Raw genomic sequence first — 25,321 nt, forward strand, 5'->3', positions numbered from 1 at the left:
TATTGCTGTCAGGAACATGGTTTGGGGGGGGGGGGGGGGGTTGGTTTGTTTGGGTTTTGTTTTGGTTTTGGTTTTTTTGGTGGTTTTGTGTGGGGGTTTTTTTGGGTTTGTTTTGGTTTGGGTTTTTTGGGGGTGGGTGTTGTTTTTTGTTTGTTTGGGGGGGTTGGGTTTTTTTTTTTTGTTTTTTTTTTTTTTTTTTTTCTTTTTTTTTTCTTTTTTTTTTTGTTGATTGTATTGTAACTAAAGAATACAGCTGATGAAGTTTTTGCCTCCAGAGGTGGTGCTGTGTCACTCATAGTGACACTGTGTTAGCTTCCAGCTTTTAAACTAGCATTAATACAGGCTCTGCCTCAGCTCTCAGAGCTAGAGAGAAGTTTGCAGATCTTGGAATGATACCCGTTCTTTTAAATAGTAATAAGATGTACATATTTAATAAAAATAGATATAATGAAGTTTTGATGTTTGCATAATAAATGATTACTTCACAAACAAATGTCACACATTCAGTTGCGCAGATACAGCTCCTGTGTGGTGTCTGGACACAAGGTGCACTGTGTTGTAGGGCCTTATCCATCTGTAGCTACTTTTTAATTTACCTGGAAACATCATCAATGGTGTCAAACTAGGTAACAAATGTAAGAGGTGAAATACATTACTGTGAAAGAGACTACAATACTGAAGGAAATTTAAAAGTACATATATGTATATGTTTCTCACAAGTTTTTCCTGTGCAAAAACCCTGCCAGCTGAACATTTTCTGGTCCTGTATACCAAGAATTGCATTTACACCTCCATCCCGTTCAGAATGTAACAATTAACCATGTTCTTCTGTGGTTTTACTTACTTTCCTGCTCCTGTTCTTTCGTCTTGCATTCCCCCATAGTGATGCCTTGATTCTAGCTTATGAATCTTTCTTGGAAATAAGTTGTGTTTAATCATGTCTTTGCAGAATTCCAGTACAAAAGTGTTTCAAGATTTTAACTGTGGATTTTAATCCCTACTGTAAAACAATTAATAGGAACTAATAACATCTGCACTGTGTAGATAACACTCAAAATGCAAAATAAATGATAATTCAATACCTGAGACACCATGGTAAATTTACCCAGTACATCTAAACACAGAAATTAAATCCAAGTTCAAGCAACAGTAAGGAAATTAGCATTTTAAGTTTTAACATTATTTAACATATCTCAACTGTTTCAATCACTCAAAAATCAGGAAATAGCATCATGACTTTCCCAAAATAGATGTGGTGAAATGAGGCAGATCGAGAATGAAGAGAAGGGGTTTTTTTAACAATATTGAAATGTGGCACAACCTGCCAAATATCACTAAATAACTTGAAATTTTCCAGAGCTTGCTTCTCACTGAAACCAGAAATAGTTGAAAGTGATGAGCTTCTTACAGACCTGAGTTCTCAAAATTAAATCAAAACACAGTCAGTGTTATCTACACTAACAATCTCACTTTAGAAGTTAAAAGTCTGGTGACATCACGGCCTACTGTGTCTCTTTGGAGCCAAACTAGAAAGAAGCTCCCAGTTAAAAAACATCACAAAGTACTACCTCCCAATTCTTGTTCCCGGTTCATGAACGTAATAAATACATCAGTTGGTGCCAAAAATTAACAGTTATCTTTCATGCTTCTAAAAATCTTGTAATCCAATTTCTAGTTACTGTGCTTTGAAGATCATGTCAAATATTTTTCATTCACTTAGGGTTAGGATAAGTCAAATTAAGAAGATATTTTGTTTCTAAAATTGTACTGGAAGGATTTACTTCCTATAGGAAATAATGTAATACTCACTAAATTAGACTCAGATAACTCCATCTGCATGCATATTGAAGTTTCAGGATGGAAGCTGAAGATGTTGAAGACAGTGTTTGGTGTTGTTCTTGTCTTCTGAGAGCTGACACAATTAAGGTTCCTTCTTGCTGAGCTAGAAAGTCAGGACTTCTCTGCTTGGTACTGATGATGACTCGCCACTGCTACCTTGGAACTAAAAAGAGATTAAAGACATTTGCACTCATCAGACTTGCAGACTTGATATTCAAGAAAATTAGAGTAATAATAAATCTCTCCATAAAAATATCTTTATCACGAACACAGCTTCAAAAGCAGAACTGATCCTTCTCTGACACTAATTTGGAGGAGAGGGATCATTTCCTCTTGCAGGAAAACTATGATAACTGAAAAGAGCCAACTGGTAAGTTAATTGTGGAGATGCTTAGGATATCACAAGAGCCTGAAATGGTGAAAAAGCTTACCAAAAAGCTTTCTGAGATCTATGAGACCTATTTTTCCATTTCCCTAGCAAGTCTTGCATAAAATCCATTTAGATACTGGAGAAATAATACAAAATTAAAATAAGCATTCAAACAGAAAGAACAAGAACATTTAAATGAGCTATTTGAACACTGTGCATTACTATAAAATGTTAATTTATAGCAACTTATTATATTTGAATTAAAGAATTTACATTTTACAATGTTTTTGACCATGAGAAACATGGAAATAGAAGAATCTGAGAAAAATATTTGGGGGGACAGTATTATTAAGAATTCTAAAAATTTTAATACTGATATCGAATATGCTTTAACAAGAAGGTCTAAAATATTATCTCCAAAGCTGAAAACTTTTTCTCTTCCTCTTGTTAATGCTTTGAAATACTGTTTCTAAAAATATTCGCTCCCCATCTGTTTCTGGTTAGGTTTTTCATCTGTGGCAAAAAGAGTGAATAATCATGTGTTGCAGCTGTGAAGGAGACCAAATGATGATGCTTCTCTGCCAGAGCGCTGTTTGTCTGCCACACAATCCAGCTGCTCAGGACACGGGGCTGTCTAAGCAAGCTGAATTATCACCATTCAGCTGCACTTGCAAGCAGAAGCTCTTCGGCTGTTTTAGACAAAAATACCAAAATGAATATGACTATATCACAGGTTCTGCAAAATTACAGAGGAGCAAGCATTCCATTTTGTCTGAAGGTGGCCAAGTACTGGACAGGCAGACGTGCTCGAAAAAGGTCAGGGGGGTCATTATTTGGAGAGATGACCTGTGATTAGCATAAATTCATTGGAACATTTTGCAGCCCACCGCTGTCGGAGATCATCAGTCCTCTTTCAAAGCAAGTGTTCATAGTACAGCTGGATATTCAACTTATATTTGGCCATTTGCAGCCTGCTATAAAAATCAGCTTTATCAGGTACTGAATAGTTCCTAATCAATTCTTGTGGAAAAATTGTTCAGAAAACTACCCAAGAGCAAAATTCGAAATACTGAACTGCTCCTACAATATATTAGACTCCCTCTAGCTGTACATCAGAGGCATCAAAGTTAGAAAAATTTCACTGGCTATATTGATAATCTGCTTATAATAATTTACAGTGGCAGCATGTATTTTTAAATTCCATTCAGTCGAAGAGAGTTTTAGACATTTCTAGATGTAAGCTGCTACTTACCTACATTAGACAGAACTGCATTTAAAAGTGCTATTATTTGTTTTTGCCTGAAAGCCCACATTTATTGAATCCTCTAAACTTCTTGAAAAATACATACATACACATCCTAATATATCTGCTGGATGCTTTTTGTCTCCTTCTTCATTAAATTTTATCTCTATACCCTCATTTCAAGGTTCATACACTGACAGAGTCTTATAATGCATGTTTATCTTCATTTGTGATGACAGCAGGGCTTAGGCTCTATACATTGCCAGGTTTCTTTTCTTCAGTAAGCCTTTTGCCTTAGTTTATTTTTCTATTTGTATCACTTAATCTCTTTGCCTTTCTTCCATTTTTTCTTAATTTTTTTCCTCCCTCATTCAAATCTCCACACAACAAAATTCACTTCATAATCATTAAGCTTAATTCAAACTACAGTGCCAGCTTCATAACTAGTACATATATCTCACAACAGTTCAATTCAGTCTATTTATACTATTGCCAGAATTTTCCTTGTACTCTAGCTGCACATTGTAAATTCATAGCAAAGACTTTACTACTGATGACAACACAATAAGCATTTTTAATTTGAGAATGCCCAGAACAGCACATTTCACAATGGAAATCCCTCTCTTGTGTATTGAAAATGTATGGATTAGGGATAGAAAAGGCTATAATATGACACAGTCTGTGGTACCAATTCCAAGAATTTGCATTTATTTCTAATTTATTTTGTGTGTTACCTTGCTACTTTACCACCTTTCCTTGTTCTAAGAAATACTCAAATCAGATTTACATAGTTTTGTCTACCCATATACCTAAAACACTAAAAATGCAGTGCTTGTAATAAAAACACTACTGTAATGAACCCACTAATATATTACAGTCAAGTAGACGAAGAGCTTGCTCTTTAAAGCAACTGTGACAGGAGCTAAAACTTCACCAAGTTCCACCTTTCTTCTCTAATAAATTTGCACGTTTCAATTCAGTTGGCTCCGCTGAGCCTGTGCTATTAGAGAAGTCTGTATATCAACCAAATAATCAGAGTCCTATTCCAAGAGCTGGAGAATGTGAACTTCTTCCAAAGAACATGAAAACAGCAGTAGGCTGAGATATTCTTTCTCATTTCCTCCCTCATAACTCATTTGTGTCTGCCTCATCCCAATAACTCACATCAGCACACAGGATCACAGAGCAACCCGGGTTGGAAGGGACGTTTGGAGGTCACTCCATCCAACCCCCTACTCAAAGCAGGCCTAGTAGATCAGCTTTTTCAGGGCAACTTTCATTCTATTCTGCGTTTCTTTCCATTCTCTCCACTCATCCAGCCACATCCTCCTTCTTCATGCCTTTAGTTCCCCACAGCGTTACGTTTTGCTATTGGGGAGCCAAAGCAGTACGTGAGAATGAGCAGAGCAGTCTATGGACAGGAGGGGAATGAGGATGTGGTGGAGCAGATAAGGGTTAGCAGGAGGTGGTGGAGGAGAGAGAAGGGTGGGAGGAGGTATTGGGGAGACCAAGGTTATGCAAAGGATTGGGGAAGCGGCTTTGTGGTAGGAAGGAATGCAGTTTCTGTGCCTCAAGGGCTCCCTCTGAGCTTCTGTTTTAATTCCCCACCAGCAGAGCAGCAGCACTCTAGGTATGAGAAGCCCTTTGACCACTGGTGCCTTTGTGCAGAATGCTTTGATTCCTCTGCCTTATGCAAAGTGAAGAATGTTTGGGTGCTGAGCTGGGCATTTGCTTATACAAATCAGTTTGGGTTCTTTTATATTTACCTAAGTTTCTGACTTCTGGGGTGTCTGCTTTCAGAAACATAATTTTAGATTTCTTCTCTCGATAGTCCCTCTTCCATTTTTTCCTGCTCACCCACACGGTGCTTTCCTTTCTCTGCCAGCCCTCTGAGCTATCAATTCCCAGCTCTTTGTTCAGTTTTTCTCCATGCCCAGTTTCAGCCAGTAGATGCCCCCACATTTAGTAGATTCCAACTGCTTTATTCTCAATGTCCTTTTCAACTTTTGCCCAGCTAGTTTATTGCTTCCTCTCAGGCCAACTTTTCTCACAAATGCCTCCAGTCAGCTTCTCTTTATGTGAATGGTTCTCAGTTCCAATGTATTTGTTCAGCCATTTACAGTTTTCCCATCCCACATCCTCTCACAGTTTCAGTCTTTTCACCAGTTCTCTTCCCTCCACTGCATTTCTACCCCAGCTCCCCATCTAATATTCTTGTCCTTTGAGAATCCATTTCAAATCCCTCCCATATTACCTAGAAAAAGCAATTTTCTCCCCCCATCCATGCCCTTCAATCACACATTTTTATTTCCTTCTCCCACTCAGCTTGGTGTGATCCCTTCTCTATCTGAAGTTCCAACTACTTGCCCCCCAGCCCTTTGGTTCTCCCCTTTATTTTGTTGTGCCTGAGGGAGGTAATGCTTGGAGCTCAGGACACAAAGGCTGTTTGCTTTTAGTTAAAGTGTGTGGATTAAGTCCAAGTCCCTCATTAGCCCAGAGATAAAAGCATAGAAAACTCTGCTGAACTGGACCTCATTGGGCACAAACAGAACTTCTTTAGAGTATGAAATGTAGAAAGTTCACACTGAGCATATGCAGACTGCAATTTTTCCCCCATAGTCTAGAATATGCAGCAATGCAGGTTGTTTATCATGAAGCCAGCTAAAAGAACATCCTTGAAATGAAAGCAAGTTACTGCCAAATATACAGGAAGAACTCAAATATGGAGTGCAAAGAGTAGGGATACAAAACGGTTGTGCAGAGGGAAGCTCAAATAAGCAGGACCAGCATTACCCAAATCTCCTAAATCCTGTAAACTCACGTTCTGTCACTAAGGTGAAGTGGTTTTGCACTGTACACACCGGCACTCTGTGATTCAAAAAGTCAGAGGAAACAGTGAGGCTGGATATTGGGAACAGATTCTTCACCCAGAGGGTGGGTGGGCACTAGGACAGAACTCCCAGGGAAAGTCACAGCAGGAGCCTGCCAGCCTTCAAGAAGCATTTGGACAACGCCCTCAGGCACATGTGAGTATTGGGGCTGCCCCGTGCAAAGTCAGGAGCTGGACTTGACGATCCTTGTGGATCCTTTCCAGCCCAGGATATTCTATGATTCTAAGAGCCCTTCAGTGGATGAGTCCTGCTGGGGCTGTGCTCTGCACTGAGCCACCTCAGCTGCCCCACCATTCACACCAGTAAATCTGCTGCCACTGAGGCAGTTTTACTGCATTGTCCTCAGGAACTGCCGAGCCACCAAGGAGGTGATATTTTCGTGAAACAAAATAAAGAGGCAGAGAAGCAAACAAACAGAAATAGAGACAAGAAATTAAATGCCATGGCAGAAACTACCAGGAAAAGAAGTCCAAAATAGAAAAGTAATGTACAGACTTTCCACCTGGATTTGGGCAGGGTCACAAGCACCTAAATACATAGCCTTCTAATAAGAAGTCAGATAGTCATTTTAGGAAGAAGTGCTGTTAACTTTGGCTATAAATAATAAATCCTTGCTTTTCTCTGCATAAGCCATGGTGCAACTATCCAAAATCACACAGCCTTTCACTGCAGGCCAGCAATTTCTGTACTTTTTGAACTTGATTTTGAATTACGTGGTGAAAGCCACTGACTGAAGCACAGAACAATAATTTCAGAGTAATTCTTCTGACAAGGAAGAATTTTCTCTCTCACTCACCTTTTAAGCACAGGCCCTGAGAGATTTATTACATGTTGCTTCACTGTTCTTGTACATCAGTTTCATTTGAATACAGGATGAAACTTCACACTCTTGCTGAAAAATTATCTGGTGTTGCAGTGCACTAGAAAGTCGTTATCACAACCCACTACAAATCTGTTTTGGGTGATTGAAATTATGTGTAAATATGAAAATTATTTTACTTGCATAGATGTTTTGTTATTAAAAGTAGTAATAGATATCATACTACAGAAAATGCTAGAAAAAAGTTTACTATTACAACAATGCTGCCACCTGGTAACCTAAGGTGTAATAGCAGACAAAACATTCATTTTTCCCAGTCTTGAACATTTGAAATATAACTTTAAATAACATTAAAAATCACAAAACCTGCAAAGTTATTATTTGATTTGGATCATTTCCCTGCATCAGCTTGAATCCTCATAGTTCTGTTTCATTGTGGGGAAGAAGTGAGATCAAGCCCTTTGAAAGGTTTCAAGTCAAAGCAAATAGCCAAGATTTCCTGACCCCCAGTGAAATACCTCAGGCACAGGATAGTCAAATACATATCATGGTAACTTGTGCTCCACTCAAAAAATGAAAAATAAGCACAGGCAACATCCTGCCTGTCTTCCTCACTCAAGGAAGTATTTGGCCCCAGATCAGGAGAAGTATCAGCAGTGTTTCTTGCATTTGTCCTATCAGCCTACTGAGGGAGTGAGATGTGAAAGACAGACACAGTGACTGATGTGCTGCTTGCACACTGCTCTGTTCTGAACTCCATGCCAAAAGATGAAATCCTTTAAAAATTAGGTTCTTTACAGGATAAAACGAGGGGGGGGGGAATGAAAACCACACTTTTTTTGTTTTTTTAATTATTTTGTCAATACTAGTGGTGGCAAAAATATGCTAAATATTTGGCCTCTAGAGATTTTCTGGCAAAGCTTAAAACTCAAAATTGATAAACCATCACAATGATAAAAGAATGATTGTCCACAGTTACTATTCTGCTATATGTTAAATATATGAATAAACAAGAAGCAATGATTAGAGCATGAAATAGCCATACAGGAATAATTTTCTAGTGAGATTTTCCTCCAGGTCTTTTCTATATGATTAAGCAAAATTGAAATGTCTAGTGGTATAAAATAAAACCTTGGAACTATTTTTAAAATGATATTTAAAAGAAGAAAAAAAAAACTTGCTAGTTATCAAGAAATGTATGCTGTGTATCAAGTGGGTGGATGGGGAGGGAGGACTAAAACTATTTAAGTAGTGTTAAGCTTTCTACTTGTGACTGCAAATGTCAGTTATGTGTAAGTGTCTCTGCAAAAAAAAAGTTCTTTCCTTAAGGTTCAGTTAGTTCTACAAATACAGTCTTCAGTAGAAGAGCTAAAATAAGAAACAAGGAAAACAGTTTCTGAGGGGCTGTTCAGCTCTGACCCAATTATGACAAAAACAAAAACTGAAATAAGTAGTAAGAATGTAAGCAAATACACACTTAGAGTAAGCAGGAACCAGCATACAGGAGATGTAACTAGCAGATCTCGTTTGCTGAGTGTCCTCTAAGCATGGCAGTGTTGGACTTCTTCATGCAATACATGCCTGGAGCTAGAAAATGCACTGTACTCATGTGCAGCATCATATTGTGCTCTGGTTTATACCAACAGATCAGTGGTAGCCACTCTTGGGTGGCTCGAGCTCCCTGGCTCCTGGAACTTGGCTATATTTATCCCAGCTGATGTAGCCTGTCATGCGTGTCCTGCTGTTGATAAGGTGCCGTAGTTGACAACAGTGGGGGATCAAGGGGAGGAGCAGGATGGGGGCTTCCATCCAGTGCTTCTTTAGGGGTCTCAAAAGCCCTGCAGCCACATTCCTGTGTAACTCATACCCTGCTTTCCAGATGCAACTGGGAGCTTCAGCAGAAACAAAGTGAAGATGCCAGAGCCTGTAAAGAAAACAGGTAAGGATCATAACTGACAGACAAAACTAAGAACAGCTTGACAGGGAAAAACATGAATAGATTTTGTATTCTAGAGAAATGAGATGCCTCAAAGAAAAAAAAATAGACAGGAAAAAGAAATTTTATTTTATTAAGTTATAAATGTAGGAGATATTAAGGGATCTTGCAGAGAAATAACTAAGTGCTTTGGTAACCCTCAGCCACAGAATTTTCTCAAGAGACTAGGGATGAGGAAAAAATAGAGGTGAAATGCATATAATTCTCAGATGCTTTTAATTTCTCATTTCCTTTCCTAGTCCCCTTTAGGACTCTGAAAAAAATAATAAATAAATGCTTGTAGTCTCTCTCTTGGACAGTTAAATAGTATAAACCTCTCCCGCTTTTATTTTGGGCTGGAGGGGTTTTTCTCTTGACAGTTTGTAGAAGTATTACTAGCAAAATTTGATGGTATTTATTGTTAATGAAGTATCTGTGAAAATGAAAGCAAACAATACCTGGTCCAGAGTTTATTCTTTCTAGTTCTTTCAACCACTGACAATAGAACTCTAGGAAAAAAAGGCAACATTTTACTGTGAAGAATACATGCAATTTTTTTTCCCTCGCCCTCCTTCATCCTTTCTCCTTGAGCCAGAAGATAACAAGTCCTTTTCAGAAAGCCAAAATCACAGAGCCACAGAGAAAAATACCAGGAAAGTATTTCAGATTTATGAATGTTTTAATTTAAAATCTTCAAATAAGGAATTACTGAGGCTGCCCACATAGAGGAGGCCTAGAATGGGGTGCAAGGTGCAATGGATCTGGTTTTCTGAGGAGGAAGAAAGCCTGGGTACAGAAAGGAGAAAGAGTTTAACTTCAGGACACCTTCAGAGAAAGATACCTCAGGAGCACTTTGTCCACAAGTAAGTTTGGGGAAAAAAAACCCTGACAAAACCTGAACTTATGATTGCTTGTCAAGTGTCAATATGTGAAGAGCATATTCAGTAGTCAAGCCTGCAGGAACTAAATCTGGGATTCTCCACTTTAGAGCTGTCACTTCAGTGATGCCAGTGCATACCCAGAATCACCACTACCTGAATTACAGTACAAGGTGGATGTGTTTTTAATAATGTGGAGTTTCCAGAGTCAGCCAGTGGCAGCTGTGGTGACTTAAAATTAATGGCCTTTGTGCTTTGCAAAGGCCTGAGCAGGCATTGGTCTCCTCTCAGTTTGGCCAATGAGACAATCTCCTGTGGTCACAATAACAAAAGAACTTGTTAGGAAGAACTTTCATCTGACCAAAATATTTGAAATCAGCCACTGCCAGAGGCAGACCATTACACACCCAGAGGCTCTCCAATTACAAACTGCAAAGCACTAAAGCATGGTTAACTCCAACAAGATTTTTTGTGCTCCCTCTATATGATAACCCTAAAGCGACAGTGGTGTCAGCAATCCTTCCCTTTTATTACAAATGTAACATCGTTTCATATTTACAAGGCTGCCATTTCTAATGAAATTAGATTTTTATATAAAAAAGAAATATATATTCGATCCTGTAATTGTAGACAAAAGTTGAAAATATAAGCTGCAAAGGTTCAGTAATAACCCCAAAAATGAGAAAATCATACTCATATTCTGCTTTTAAAGTCACATGATTTTTAAGTTTTATTGAAATGTCTAATTGTTATGAATGCAGACAAAAAGATATACAACAGAGTAGGCAAAATTTGACATAATCACCTTGGCGTTATGATTTCTGATTTCTAAATTTTTAACTGCCTTTGAATTAACATTTTCATTCTCTGTGGATGAGAGGCAATATCTCTGTGAAGATGCCTGCTTTTGCTGGCTAATGGTGAAGAGAAATTCTATTCCAGTTTATTTCTCCAGAGAAATCTAACAGGTGTCTAACACCACTAGTCCTACACAGTTCTTATGAACAAACCAGACCAAACACTGGGATTATCACAGCAGGGGGAGGAAAAGCTCTTGTTACCACTCTGACCGAGACAGAACCACTCACATGCCCCATAACTTTTAACTGAGAGGATCTTCTCAGTCTCCCAGGAGACACTAATCCCTTTTGTTTTCTATTTCGTGTTGTTTATACAGTTCAAGCCACTTCAAGATGGGATAATGTTGAGCACCATCTCAGGAGGGCCAAATAACCATTGGGTAATTCATACTTGGATAAATCACAATTCCTGCATTTCATACACCATAGAGTTAGACTGAAGATCCCAAAGAAATCCCAAAGAAATTTGTACATCTGGTGTATCGGCAAAAGAAAATTCTTCATTTCAAAGAATTATCAGAGATATTCTGCTTATATCTGCTGTTTTAACAGGCCTTTTACATGTTAAAAGAAGCAAACAACAACAAAATACCCTCCCTAAAAAAAAACTCACCAAAAAAAAACAGCCACCAAAACACCCCTGAAATCCCACCAAAACCCCCCCAAAAAATAATGAAATAAACCATTAAACTTAAAATGGTGTGATGAGGTAGATTTTCCAACACAAATTCTTTAACTTCAAACCACCCAACTAAAATAGTTCAGGATAAAGCACTCTCCTACTTATTTCAAGAATGCCAAAAGAACTCTTAGCATTCTAGAAGATCTACACCATCCACAAGAGCAACAGAATTTATAAGGCCTATAAGAGTTCAGTGTCAGAGCAAACAACCAAACTTTGAAAAGCACCACTTTTTGCAGGATTCTGTTGCAGAAACTTTATGTTCTTTGCCCTTTTATTTAAACATTTCATAGTTAATCTTTGTTCAAAAGCTCACTGTTTGGAAAATTTCGATAATTTTTTGTTGTGAAAATTCAGAAAGGTTAAAAAACCCCAACCATTTCCCTAACAATATTTTATGACATTAGGAGGAAATAGTTGACTTTTTAAACACCAAATTTAGTAGATAAATGGGACTTAATGGGAAGCGCGTGCATTATTATACCTGGAAAAGGAGAAGTCTACATTACTCACCTTCTCTGAAAATCAGTCAACTTTTACTCACGTATTTTATAGATTGGAGAATCTAGATTTTGCAGTTCTGATTAGGACATTTCATCAAGAATTTACAAATATCTTGTAAGTACACAGAGGCTTCAATAATAATAATAATAATAGTAATAATAATAGTACATAATACATAACGAAGAGTAAACTGCAGAATTTTAGTTTGAATATGAGATCATTCACATTTGCGAGCACCTACACAACAAAGTACTGCAAGAAACTTCTATGCACCACAGGAATGCAGAAAAAACCCTAAATTCATACAGACATAGTTTCCTTTTGCTGAACACTACTTTCTCCCTTTTACAGAAAGTGTGATGGATGCATAGAGAGAGGTGACTGATTAGTGGAACTATTCCTCGCCTGTTGCTCATGTTGCAGGAATTCGCAATCTCAGCTGCTGAAGCAGGCAAGGAATGATAAGATTGAGTCTTTCAATAGCTTTTGGATCATGGAGTGATTAAGCTTGTAATTGCAAGAAGCCACTTAGGTCCTGACTGAGGAATGTGCAGCATCTTTATATAGTTTCTCAGAAAGGAATTTACAAGCTCCATTACCGAAGTCTGCTTATCCTCAGTTTGGCTTTTAACTCAATGGAAGAGCAAATGATACAGAAGCAAAACTAGATGCCAAGTGTAAGCAAAGATCAATTTTCAACATGAAGTCTTAGCTAATACTACTTTTGTAATATTAATTAACTATACTGACCAATATATATTTTAACACCAAATAAACTGAATGTGCAGTAAGATAACTCATCTTTATGGGAAAAACCTGTGATTATTTTGTCGTATTTCACTCATCACAAATTTCTGCTGTAGCTTCTAGCATCCACATTAGATACATTAGAATCTTCTCAAGAATTTATACCTTTAACAGGTTTTATTTCAGAAAGGGAGAAACATCATCTGAAAATGTCATCTAACACATATTCTCCTCTACCACTCTATGTAGAATCCACATTTCTTGCTCACTTTCATTTCACATAATTCACACATACTTTGAAATTCCAGTATTTCAGGAATAGGTTTTCAGCTGATGCTCGTGACTCTAAACCAGATTATTTAGGGAATGTTGCTAGCAAATGAAATTATTTGGTAATTTGAACATTATTTTAATATACACCTTACCTCCGCTTTTTCTGATGATAATGAAATAAGAATTGCTCTTCTAGCTTCTAACAGTAATTCTTTTTAGAGATACAACAGTTCTTAGCAGCTATCTAACAGTTTGATGCTGTACAAAGACAACAGAAAAACAGTCTCTGCCTCAAAATACTCATAAAATAAAAGCCCAGTAAATAGATAGAGTTCAACAAGAGAGTAAAGGAAACAATTATTAGTACAATAGATATAAACCCTGGTAGTAGCTTAGCCATTTCTTGGATTTTGCATAGGAAAGTATGAAAAAGACTTGAAGCATAACAGCAAACTTGTTTGATGATGGCTGTTAGAAGGACATTGCTTAAAGCAGGTCAGAAAGTAAAGGAGAAAGCATGAAGGTGCTGCTATAAAGATTTGATAAATGGCAGCAGAATGAAGGCAGAATACTAGTTTTGTTCTTTTACTTATGTGACTATTACAGAATATTAGTTTTGGAACTGAAATTATTTCATTCTAGTTTAATTTGGCCCAAAGCAAATGTGTTTTATTTTTCTTGATCCTCCTGATTGACAGACCTGTAATGAATAAAGATATATATTTATATAATTGATATATTAATATATTATATTGATATATAAAATATAATAAATTTCAAAATGCACTCTGATCACAGAGCTCCAAACAGAGGTTTTATTACTGACCAATTAAGCTGTAACTCGTGTAACATATGTAGAGTTATGGCTGATGTGTACATCCTCAGGTGTTTCAAGAGTTTTAGAGGATGCGAGTTCTGGTAGCTGCAGCCTTAACCACCAAAAAGTTTCTGCAAGATAACAGCAGACCACATACAGCTGTTTCCTCTTCTGTCTGGGGTAAAATTTGCTGGTTTACATTACTCAGAAATTATGTGACTGTGTTTGCGTTGTGGAAGCTAGAAGTGATTAGGAATGCCTGGGTTATGAGAAGTGAAGTGTAGAAAAATGGCTTATCACAAAGTAGCCCTAGGCTCATTTTCTTTTTGTTAGCTTCACGTCCCTCTTCTCTCCTTCCATTAAATCCCCACAGCAATACCAATTCCTTCCCTACTAAGCACACACACAAAGCACCTTCAGTATTTTCTGTCTTGATCAGCACTGGTAATTCACATGGGTCTCTGCTGTCTCTCCAGAACTGCCATGGTGTGCTAGTACTAATGTCACTTTTCTCTCCCCTTGTGGGCTGGGTTAGAACACATCAGGAATCAGAGAGTTAACACAGTGGGCAGCAGAGGACATCAGGTGCCCCTAACTCTTATTACGGCTCCCAACTGCATGGACACCTGGAGTCTGGAGAAACACAGGACAGTGTCTGAGATCTGTCAGTGGCTGACAGACACATTCCACAACATCACACAAGAGGTGTCACAATCATTGGGTTTTCCACAGCCTCATGGTGGTGGTCATATTCAAGGGTGTTTAGAGTATGGGATGGATATGCAGAACTGAGAGGGGTTTATCTGGGTAGAAGCCAAACACTGAAGTGAGAGAGACTGTCAGATTGGGAACGTGATTCTGATAAAAGCAGGCAAAAGCATCGTTCTTAGCACAGACCAGATGTTTTGAATGGTGGTGTTTAAGAGTATTCCTAGTGAAGAAACACTCAAATTAGATTGGTACAACTACATGAGAAAAAGAAAACCTCTGGTCAACTTGGATTTACATGTTACTTAAAGTAGCAGCCGTAATGAAGGGGTGGGGAATAACTGAACTCTTTATTCTCTTAAGGAGCCCCCGTTTTTCCCCAAAATGAAAAATTATGGTATTCTCTTCCCATGCCTGTTCAGCAATCTCTCCTCTGCAGCAAAGTAATTTCCTGTAAAATCTCCAGCCATACATCTTTAGTTTTGCTTTGCAAAAAGAGCAGTGAAAGATGAAAGAGAATACAGCTGGAAAGAGAAAAGTCACTCTGGACACTGCCCAGCACAGACTGAATCTCAAGTATAGGAAAAAGACTCAGTTAAAACCCAAGTCTCCTTTACCACTTTAAAAGTGGGTGCACAACAACTGTTCTTGCAGGCCTTTGCAGGTGTTTAGATTTCCTAAAGCCAGGAATATTATGCAGTGGTGGAGATTTCTGACTGTGTTGTCGCCAACCATTTTGTTCTTGTTGAGTCATCTACACAGCAAATGTAAGAAACCTAATCACTTTACAGGGTGTGCAGCAGATCACAGAGTTGCTTCCAAGTATGTGTGTCATGAAACCCTGACACTGTAGGCTGGAAGCTTTACAAATCACTTTGCTGTTAGGTAATTAATATATTTATAGAGTCTTTTGTGCTTAAATAGAAGAGTGATGATAATAGTACTCAAAGACTAAAAACATGTCTCTTTGCTTCTTTGTCTGTAGAATCGTAGGGAAAGGAGCCAGGCAGACAGTAGTGGAGTGGGTCCCAGAAATGACCAGCCTGCCCACTGTGCAGTAGCCTGGCCACCTTTACATGTCTTTTGAATCCTGCATGTCCAGCCTGCTGTGCACAGTAACTCTCCTGCAATTATTCAGGATACACTGCATCAATGCACGCCCTGCTGTGTTATTTACAGAAGTGCAATATGGTATTGTAAGGTGTGTGACTGGTAACAGGCAGAGCACGCTGTAGGACACTACAGTACATAGCCCTGTATTCTACAAAGCACTATATTTATAAAGAATTATTGCATCAGATTAGAAAAAGACCTCAATCACAAGCATGCAGGAATATTCCACTCCAGACGAAATTTCCCACGCTTTTAACAGGGGAGGAAAGCACGAAGAAGGGTAAAACAGGAGGTCAGTCAAGGCTTTTCTAGGCTCATTCAAAACTAAAATTGTGTTTTCATCAGAAATATAAAATGTAGGGGGGAAGAAAAAGAAATCGAAAAAATGTAAATTTTTTTGTATATAATGGAAAAAAGCAAAATTCAATATTTACTAAGTTCTGAAGTGTTTGTAGTTCGTATTTTAACTGATGCTTAGGAAGGTTTGAATCCTTTGCAAAACAATGCAAGAAGCATGAATTGTATTATGACTAAAGACCAAGAGCCATCAGATTAAATCTTTGCAGATGTAACTCCACTAAGGTCAACTAGATTAGGTTTGAAGACGTGCTACAGGAATAGAGATTTTTATAAAGAGAATAGATGGTATTATTAATAATATACCATTTACATTAACTAAAGCACCTGTTTGAACACGAATATAAACTTTTTCTTTTAAAGCATTTTCATGCCATGCTCCTTTCATTTTTATAAAGCAGAACTAAAAGTTCAAAGCTAATTATAACCATTGTCGTGTTGTTTGGAAGAGTTCTTGTGGCTGCCAGAGGAGGAGAGCCATCGACAATTTGTCACAGAGGTGACTGGTAAAATTAGATGTGATGAAATTACTTGTATTTTATAAAAATGTAGTTATAGAGGGGTGAGTCAATAGAAAGATGGCAGAATGATGCACAAAAAAACATGCAGTGTATGAATCAGAATGTTAATTGCTGGTATTTTTACACATGAACATAGCTCATGGCAATCAGCAAATGATAACAGATTTTATTAGGACAAAAGCACAAGCATGAAATGAAAAACTTGATCCAAAATAAAGATGAAAAAATATAAAGAAATAAATCAGGTCAAAATTAAAGAAATAAGTAAAATAACTTACTTTACTAAAACCTAGCCTTGAGAGACATTAGGATACTCCTGGATCAAAATCATGATACATTGCTTCTTTACAATTTCCTATCTGCGGTGCTACTTTGATTGTATATGAATTAAACCATCGTTTGACTTACGCTTGTTCACCCTATATGTTAATGATTTCATGAATTCTCATTATAAGCTTCCTAAGTGTTTCTTGACACATTGAGGAAATATTTTAATCTATCTTATAAATAATTAGAAAAATAATTGTTGTAGAGTGTAATGTAGGCAAGTACTTTAACTTTTAATGCTGAAGTAAATTCTGAATACAAGCAACAATACAAGCTAAAATTATTAAACATTTTAGCTGGAATGAAATTACAAAAATCATCACAGGAATGTGAATACCTTTCCACTAAAGCCTTGATCAGTCAAAACAGAAGGACTAAAGATGAACCATTCATTCATTGTGGTATTAGGGAACAGGTTACTGCACAAACAGCAGTGTTGTTGAAGAACAGATCTTCATCCTCTGTAACAACAGTGTTAAGCAGCTGTTAGGACGAAATTGATAATTCTAGATAAAAGTGCATGGCAAATTAATGTAGACAGCTAGATATGTAAGAATATATATCATGCCATCTTGTCATAGATCACAACATTCACTTAAGAAAAATCAGAGGTCAGTATGGGGGAAAACAAAGAGGAAGACAGAAAGTGAGGTGAATTCACTATCCATTCCACTTAATTTCATGACAATGTGGAGGCGATTTGACATCACAGTGAGACACAGAATTTGATAAACTCAAAGACCATTCCACAACTTCTCCGTGGAAAATGTTGTAATTTATATCTTGCATGGGCAGATGGGAGAGAAAGGAGACAGCTGCTGCAGCCACAACAGCTGACTACACCAGATATGCCACAATTGCAAAACAGATTTTAGTGAGCCCTCTCTCTTTTTTTAGTTTCTGCATTTACCAAGAAGCCAAAGACAACAGAGGTGACAGCCGGAAACACAGCTGTGTTTGAAGCAGAGACAGAAAAATCCGGCATCAAGGTGAAATGGCAGCGAGCTGGCACAGAAATTACTGAAAGTGAAAAATATGTCATCAAGACAGAAGGCAACAAGCATTCCCTGACAATCAATAATGTAGGAAAAGAAGATGATGTGACATATGCTGTAATAGCTGGAAGTTCCAAGGTCAAATTTGAACTCAAGGTCAAGGAACCAGGTACAGCATTTCCTAAGCAATTCTGGTTTCATCAATATTACCAGTCTCACATGCAACCTTCATGAATAAGAACCGTGGAAATTAGCCAATTTTAACATTGTAAAAATTCTCTACCAGCACCACATCTCTTTTGCCCAATTATTTGAAGGTACTTTCCTGTGGCTAAGATGCCTCTTTTCAGGTGTCAGAAGTCCACAGAGAGGAGATCATAGGAGAAATGTCAATGTACACCTTTAGAATTCTGTCAAGCTTTTACACTTAACTACTGAAAAGGAAAGCAAAGCTAAACTAACCCTTGCCCTAACCTAAACTAAGATGCCTGATCCTAGGACTGGTGTTTTCTTACAATAATTTAGTTTAAATACAAAATTGGAACAATTGACAAAACATTTGCAAGTTATACTGTAATGTTTCTAGAAGCTCATGCATTCCCAAAAATTGTCTCAAAATCTCCTGATACCCAAAATGTATATTTCAAGAGGGGCTCGAATGTGAAGAGTAACCTTCGTATTATTTGTGTATCTCTCATTATTACCACCTTCTTATGCATTAAAAGACCAATTATGTGGAAGTTTCAAAAACTTTCCCAGGCTTTTCCTGGGAATAAATATAAAGAGTCAAATTCCCTGGAATTTTCTCATGAAGAAATAGCTGAAGATGCTTAGGATAGATGAAATCACTCATTTTCTGAAATGTTTTGACCTTCCAGATCCCTTTTTCCCCTCCAAAATTGTATCCATTTACCACTTCTGGTATTTGACTTTGCTTTTTAACTTGGTGAAAAGCCTCAAACTCAGGTTGTTTATATCACTTCCTTTTCTTTGCTATCACTGTTTGTTCTAGCAACATGATGAGACCTTGTGAGACTTTCTGGTCAGCTGGAAAGAAACTGAGGAATGTTTACCATGATTCAAGATGTCCTGTTCCATATGCAAAGACAGGGTGTGACAGATTGATTATGTGTAAGGGGAAATGCTGGTATGGATTAGGACAACTTGACAGCTGTCAGAGCATGCAGAAATATGGTCTTGCTGACTACCTCATCCTGAAAGCAAACTGGTCCATATTGTACTCACTCTATTTTCCTCACTGTCTTTCAGGTTAGTTCCATGTAGAGCCTGCTATAGGCAGATAACTTGCAAATGATGCTATGGAGCATAAGTGGAGTAGAGTGTGTAATGTTACAGAGTAAATGGATTGCCCATTATCATTTGGAAGTGGCTCCGCTACCTACAGGGAAAAATATATCTTGCTTCAACTGATCTATTTCAAGAAATTCTACCTCCCTCCATCTGCTCCAGTTGCTCACTCCTACTCCATTTTCAGACAATTCTGTCTTCTCCATTGTGCCAAATGCATTTGCCTGAATTTGTCTCTGAGGTCATGATTTAATTGAGAGGATACTAACTTCCATAAGCCAGGGGAAGAAATTACAGATGGATTTTTAAAATACTTTACTCGTATGATTTACTAACAGTGTCTAGAGCTTTTTCCAAGCTGCACACAATAGCCTTTGTAGCACTACATTCCAACAGCATTGTTAAACAAAATCTCATGAATAAGCAAACTGTTTACAAAGATAATAATTACATCATTTTTCATTACGTTTTCTGTTTAGACTACTGATGTTTGCAACAAACTATAGCATTATTCATCAGATGACAAGTTCGTACACATCAAGACTATAGAATTTTAAAAAATAAAGGCATCAGTTCTTTCTGAGCTCAGCAAGAGAAAAAGCCTCATCATCCAGCTTCAGTGGGCTCCCTTCTGCTTCCAGCACATCCTCTAAGCTCTAGGAAACAACAGCTAATTTCTTTGCATTTTCTAACATATATTAAAGGCTGTTCTTTTGCAAAATTTCTTAAGAAAGAAAGAGGAAATATGGCTTTCTCTAATCTTGGCTTACATTAATTTCCAGAAAAGAGTGAGACCGTCACCCCTGCAGAAGCTGTTCCAGCCCCAGCTGTCTCAGAGTCACCTGCTCCACCAGCAGAAAGCAGCCAAAACACTGAAGGTAACAGAGAATTGTCAAGTCTGGTTTATTAGCAGAAGGGAAGAACATACACAGGAACTCCTTAGAGTAAGTGAGATAGAGATAGTAGATGAAAGCAGATCATAAAGAATAAGGGATCTCAGAGACAGAAGAAATCTACTGAGATATTTTTAAATTAATTAACTAATTAGCTATGTAGTTTGATGCAAAAAATTCTAAATAGTAATTATGATGTTTATTTCAGTTTCATCTGCTGAGACAAAACCAGAAGAACCTCTGGACCCCATTGGGCTCTTTGTGGCACGACCACAGGATGGAGAAGTTACTGTTGGTGAGTGCAAAATGTTAGCCAAGTGAAGTCTAGCCAAATAAACTACCTGGTGCTTGACTATTAGCCCTCCAAGTACAGGATGACAGCAGTCATGTAACATATAAACATTATTCATAATCTTACTTTAACCTACTTCTCCTACAAGGTGGAAACATCACATTCATTGCCAAAGTGGCAGGCGAGAGCCTGCTGAAGAAGCCATCAGTGAAATGGTTCAAAGGAAAGTGGATGGACCTGGGGAGCAAAGTGGGGAAACACCTCCAGCTACACGACAGCTATGATCGAAATACCAAGGTACAACTGGCAGAATAGAGTTCTCAGTCTTCTAGGTACTAATCTTTAATCTGAGGAAAATATAAACTAAAATAGGAATGTTTTGATGGAGAGTACCCAAAGCAACACACAAGGCTATACTTATCCATAGAAGACCACGCAGATAAGAGATAAGCTCTACATATGGACTCTCGCATAGTTTGTCTATGAAATGATAAAATCTCTGGAGGACTGGGGGAGTACTACACTTTCTACTGCAGGATTCCCTTCATCTTCCTCCCAAGAAATGTGGTATATTTAAGAGAAAATGATAATCAGACAGCTATTTAAGCATATTCTAACTTGGTCTTAATAGAGCAATCATTCTGCTGTTAGTACTGGAAATTTTTTCTCTCTTGGATTGTCTAGACTGCTTTAAGTAGTCGAATAAGACCCATTTTTTACCACAAATATGTCCAAAGGCACATGAACAGGAACAGAAGTCTGTACCACGACTTTGCATCCTCTGTGGTATATGAGCCACTACCACCCTCTCCTGGATGGAACTGGACAGGCTCGCTCACATTAACCACACCTTTCGCTGAATTTCGGCATGTTCTGAACCTTCTGGGGAGAGGCTAAAACTGCTTAGTGAAAGCTTTATTCCCTGTTTCCAATGCATATGCAATTAGTGTATTTACATTAGTGTATGTCCCAGAATAGCTTGCTAATATAGTTTACTAATATAACGTTGTATCCTCAGGAATACTTGTACTGAGAGCACCCTTCGGCTGTTTCCACTGAACTGGGGACTACTGCTAATTTTTTGTTACAGTAATGAGTTGGACACTCAGGAGGTTCTTCGTTTTAAAAAGACACAATGACATAGTTCATCCCTTCTCTATTTCTCCCCATGTATTCCCTCTCTGTGTTTCACCATTTCATTTTCTAACTTAATTATTGTATCATTGATGTCTGTTCCAGGTGTACACCTTTGAAATGGAAATCATAGAAGCAAACATGACTTTTGCAGGAGGGTATAGATGTGAGGTGTCTACCAAGGACAAGTTTGATAGCTCTAATTTCAACCTGACAGTCAACGGTAAGGTGAATTCCTCCTATCTATTTTTTTTTTTTAATCTTCCTGCCCCTGTATTATTTTTTTCCTCTCCACCAACAATTCTACCTGGTACATAATGGTTACTAGACAAGCACAAACCTGAAGTATAGACCTGAAGAGGTACACTAGAGACCCCATAGAAGAGAATGGGATTGAGATCATCAGAAGTACCACTTGGTCATCACTGAAGTCAGAACTGTGATGCTCTTAAAGAAAGCACGCACAAAAAATGCAAAAGTGCCCACCTTTTCTCTGGCTTTATTCTGGTTTCAGATCCATTCTTTCATGGTGTTTAATTCCACTAGAATAGAAGATAAGTTCATTCTTATTTTGGCAAAAGTTCAGTACTAAAAATATTTGAAAAACAAAATCTAGATGTCATACTATTGTCAATTCCTTTTTCCTTCCTATATAGATAAATTCGCCTCATACAGAAGCACCTTTTGAGATTTAAAACTGCTTTAAGAGCAGATGACTCATTTTACCTAATGCATGATGCCACCCTCACAAGTGCTATACTGAAAAGTTTATGAAAAATTAAAAGGAGGAACATTTCAACATCGATTTGCCTCAAGTGTGGAAAAGTTTAAGTAAAACAGTATAAGCATGGACTGTCTGAAAGAGCTGAATGTTTGGACCATTTCCTGTTTCAGCAATTCTGTTGAAGGGGCTGCAGCATTAACTTGTGTCCAGCTACCAGTGAACCTAACATAAAGACAAAAGTTTATTAAGTTACTTGATCAGCCGTGTTAATTTTTGGAGTTTCACTAGCTAGGACTCCAGACTTAGGAGCAGCAACTGAGAACAGCTTTTCTCCCAGCAGCAGCAGCACACCAATTTATGCCAATAGTGTCATGAAATTGTCGCTATACAACACCCTCAATTAAGTTTCTGTACCACTCTACATAGTTCCAGGAATTTACCTCTGCTGTCAGAGGATAGATTATGATTTATTAATAATAATAGTATTCAGCTGATGTCCAGTCATATTCTCATTAGGGTTTAAATATTCTGTGAAGGCACTATTGAAATTTAAATTTTGCAGCAGGAGAATTGACAAGAAAGAGATAAGACACTCCATCAGGCTCCAGGTAATTATGAAACATGAGACAGAAATAAATTATCCAAAAAGAACACTGGATGTTGAAAGCTAATTAGTGAGGGCTTCATGTTTAAAGATGATGCGTTAATCTTTCAATATACAATTAATCACAATTTACAATATAAGAATTTATTCCTAAAAAAGTCTGCAAAGGAAAACTTTTAAAACAGCAGCATATTTTTGCCTTTTGTTGACTCGCTCTCCCATTTTTCTTCATTACTTTTTTGCCACATCAGAAGCACCTGTAAGTGGAGACTTGGATATTCGAGCTGCCTTCCGCCGCACGTGAGTATCCACAGCACAAACCTGTCTAGATGAGGTTACACATCCATGTGGGATAAGGACAGTGGAGCCTTGTGTGAGCTCTATAAGCAGCATATGACTGATACAACATTCCTGCAAGCATTTTGATTGTATCTGTTCTCATGCTCTACACCTATATTAGTTGAATGATGACAATGACACTGTGAGTGTCTGTGTGAAAACTCAGGTATACTATATCTCTATAGTCTTAGATATTAAAGACTGGTGTTGAAGAGGCCAATCTCCCCCCACCTTTAATACTTCCTGAACTGGTGTATCTTTTAATAGAATACTGTTCCCTTCTATTAGTAAGATTCACAAAATTGGTTGGATTATTATTTTTTTAATTTTAGAAATTATTAATATGTGCTTTTTCCTTGTAATAATGTAATAATAAATAAGATTCTGTTTATTTATTTATGTATTTTTGAAAAGTTACTAGGCCAAGAATATTGCGACATCTATTTCTCAATAGAGCATAAATCATCTGTGGCAACTCTTCGAGTATTTCTTTATAAATCCTATTTTTATATGAGAATTTTTCTAACATCACAAAGAATTAAACAAGGCTAGCAGAATTTGTCTACTGTTAAGTCCATCTGTAGGTAGCTGACCAGCCTCACTGGTGGACACTCCATGCATAACTGCATTGTGTTACTTCACCACAGTGAAAGGAGGTTTCAAGAGTTTCTCTTCTTTTTAGCAAAATTAAAAGAATTCTGAATCAGTTCGAAGGGAGCGCAGTGTGAGCAGCTTCAGGCTGTTCAGATTGGCAGTTTCTCCTGTAAGAATGAAGCCAGATTTTGAGCTGAACTATTTAAATCTGAAGCTTTGTCTTTGATGCCCTCACTCAGGAGCCTAGCAGGAGGGGGGAGACGGATGACTTCAGCCTTTCTCAGGTAGTCACTGACTGTGTCAGCAGACCAATTTAAGTCTTACAATGAACTGTCTCTCTCTGCTTCAGAAAAGAAAAAACAAGCCCACAGAATTAAGCTGCAGCCGTAATTCCAGACAAATCACTGTTTATAATGCGTGGTCTCGCTATAATTAATGAGATTAATACATATGAGTAAGAAGTAATGTAAGACAAATAAAGAGACATTAAGAAGATACAACATAAGAATATAAAAGGATAGATGAAAACAAATAAATTTAAAAAAAGAATAGCTTGGTAGTTCAGTGAGAGGCAGATTCATCTACAGAGAATGCATGTGTTTGGCAGGTGACATCTTCTCACCCTTGTCAGAAGAAAAAAGTAACTTTAAATTATATGCATGTCTGCCCTCTCTGTTTTACATGTTTTCTTCTCTACAAAGCACATTTTGACTAAAATTGCTGTTGCTCACAGAAATGTACCAACACAAATGAATATCTGTTGTTTCCTGGCATGCTCCTTATCATATTATCATTAAATTTTTCACTCTATGCCTTTTGCTGCTAATGTTTTCTACTACAGCAAAAACAGGAGTTCTGAGATTAGACTTAACTATATGCATGTTAAAGCAATTATTAGAGTCCTATTATTCAAAAAAGCTTATCCTTGATTGCTGGTCTTTCCTGAAACTCTAACTACCACTTGTGAAGCAATAAGGTGATTAGTTATTCTCCCAGCTGTCGACCTGATTTACTGAATTTTTGATCACAGGAAATCCTTTCCAAATTTGGGATTATACTGGTTATTTTTATGTACATTTTATGCCTGCAAACATGTACATTCCTGTGAAAGTAGAGCCAAAACCACACTTCTCTGTTTGAGCCTTGTACCCAGGAAATCATCCTTTCCAGTTACTGTACTATTCTGAAAGTAATCAAAGATGTAAAGACAGCATTTTCTTAAAAGAAAGATCCCTTTTCACAACCTATGTCAAATTACACAGACTAAATTGTTATTTAGCCTTGTATTGTCCAGCAGCACAAGAAGCTTGGCACTTGCTTTAGTTTCCTTTTTTTAACGGTACTGTTAAAATGCCCATCATTTTTCTGTTGACACTGTTTTCCTACTTCTAAAAATTCTTGTTTCTGCAGTACTGAATTTTCCCAACACTCCTATTTGCATTCTATAGACAGACTGGTTTTTTCTGAAGCAACTAGTAAGGACTGTGTGTTGACAGAGGCAGCATTGTGGTCT

At 37.6% G+C, this 25,321-nt stretch overlaps 1 protein-coding gene across 1 annotated transcript in view; it reads left to right on the forward strand.

Annotated features, from left to right (window-relative positions):
• The first annotated feature begins 8,982 nt into the window (after window positions 1–8,982).
• Window positions 8,983–25,321, forward strand: part of MYBPC3 (myosin binding protein C3) — a 60,436-nt gene continuing 44,097 nt past the window's right edge. The window contains exons 1-8 of the mRNA XM_066321128.1: window positions 8,983–9,102; window positions 17,823–18,089; window positions 20,011–20,106; window positions 20,330–20,416; window positions 20,562–20,710; window positions 21,653–21,770; window positions 23,127–23,175; window positions 24,048–24,092. Coding sequence (XP_066177225.1) covers window positions 9,078–9,102; window positions 17,823–18,089; window positions 20,011–20,106; window positions 20,330–20,416; window positions 20,562–20,710; window positions 21,653–21,770; window positions 23,127–23,175; window positions 24,048–24,092 — 836 coding nt within the window. The 5' untranslated portion in view covers window positions 8,983–9,077. The remainder of the gene's footprint in view (window positions 9,103–17,822; window positions 18,090–20,010; window positions 20,107–20,329; window positions 20,417–20,561; window positions 20,711–21,652; window positions 21,771–23,126; window positions 23,176–24,047; window positions 24,093–25,321) is intronic.

This window comes from Sylvia atricapilla, chromosome 6 (assembly GCF_009819655.1).
Source record: "Sylvia atricapilla isolate bSylAtr1 chromosome 6, bSylAtr1.pri, whole genome shotgun sequence".
In the NCBI taxonomy this organism is placed as follows: domain Eukaryota; kingdom Metazoa; phylum Chordata; class Aves; order Passeriformes; family Sylviidae; genus Sylvia; species Sylvia atricapilla.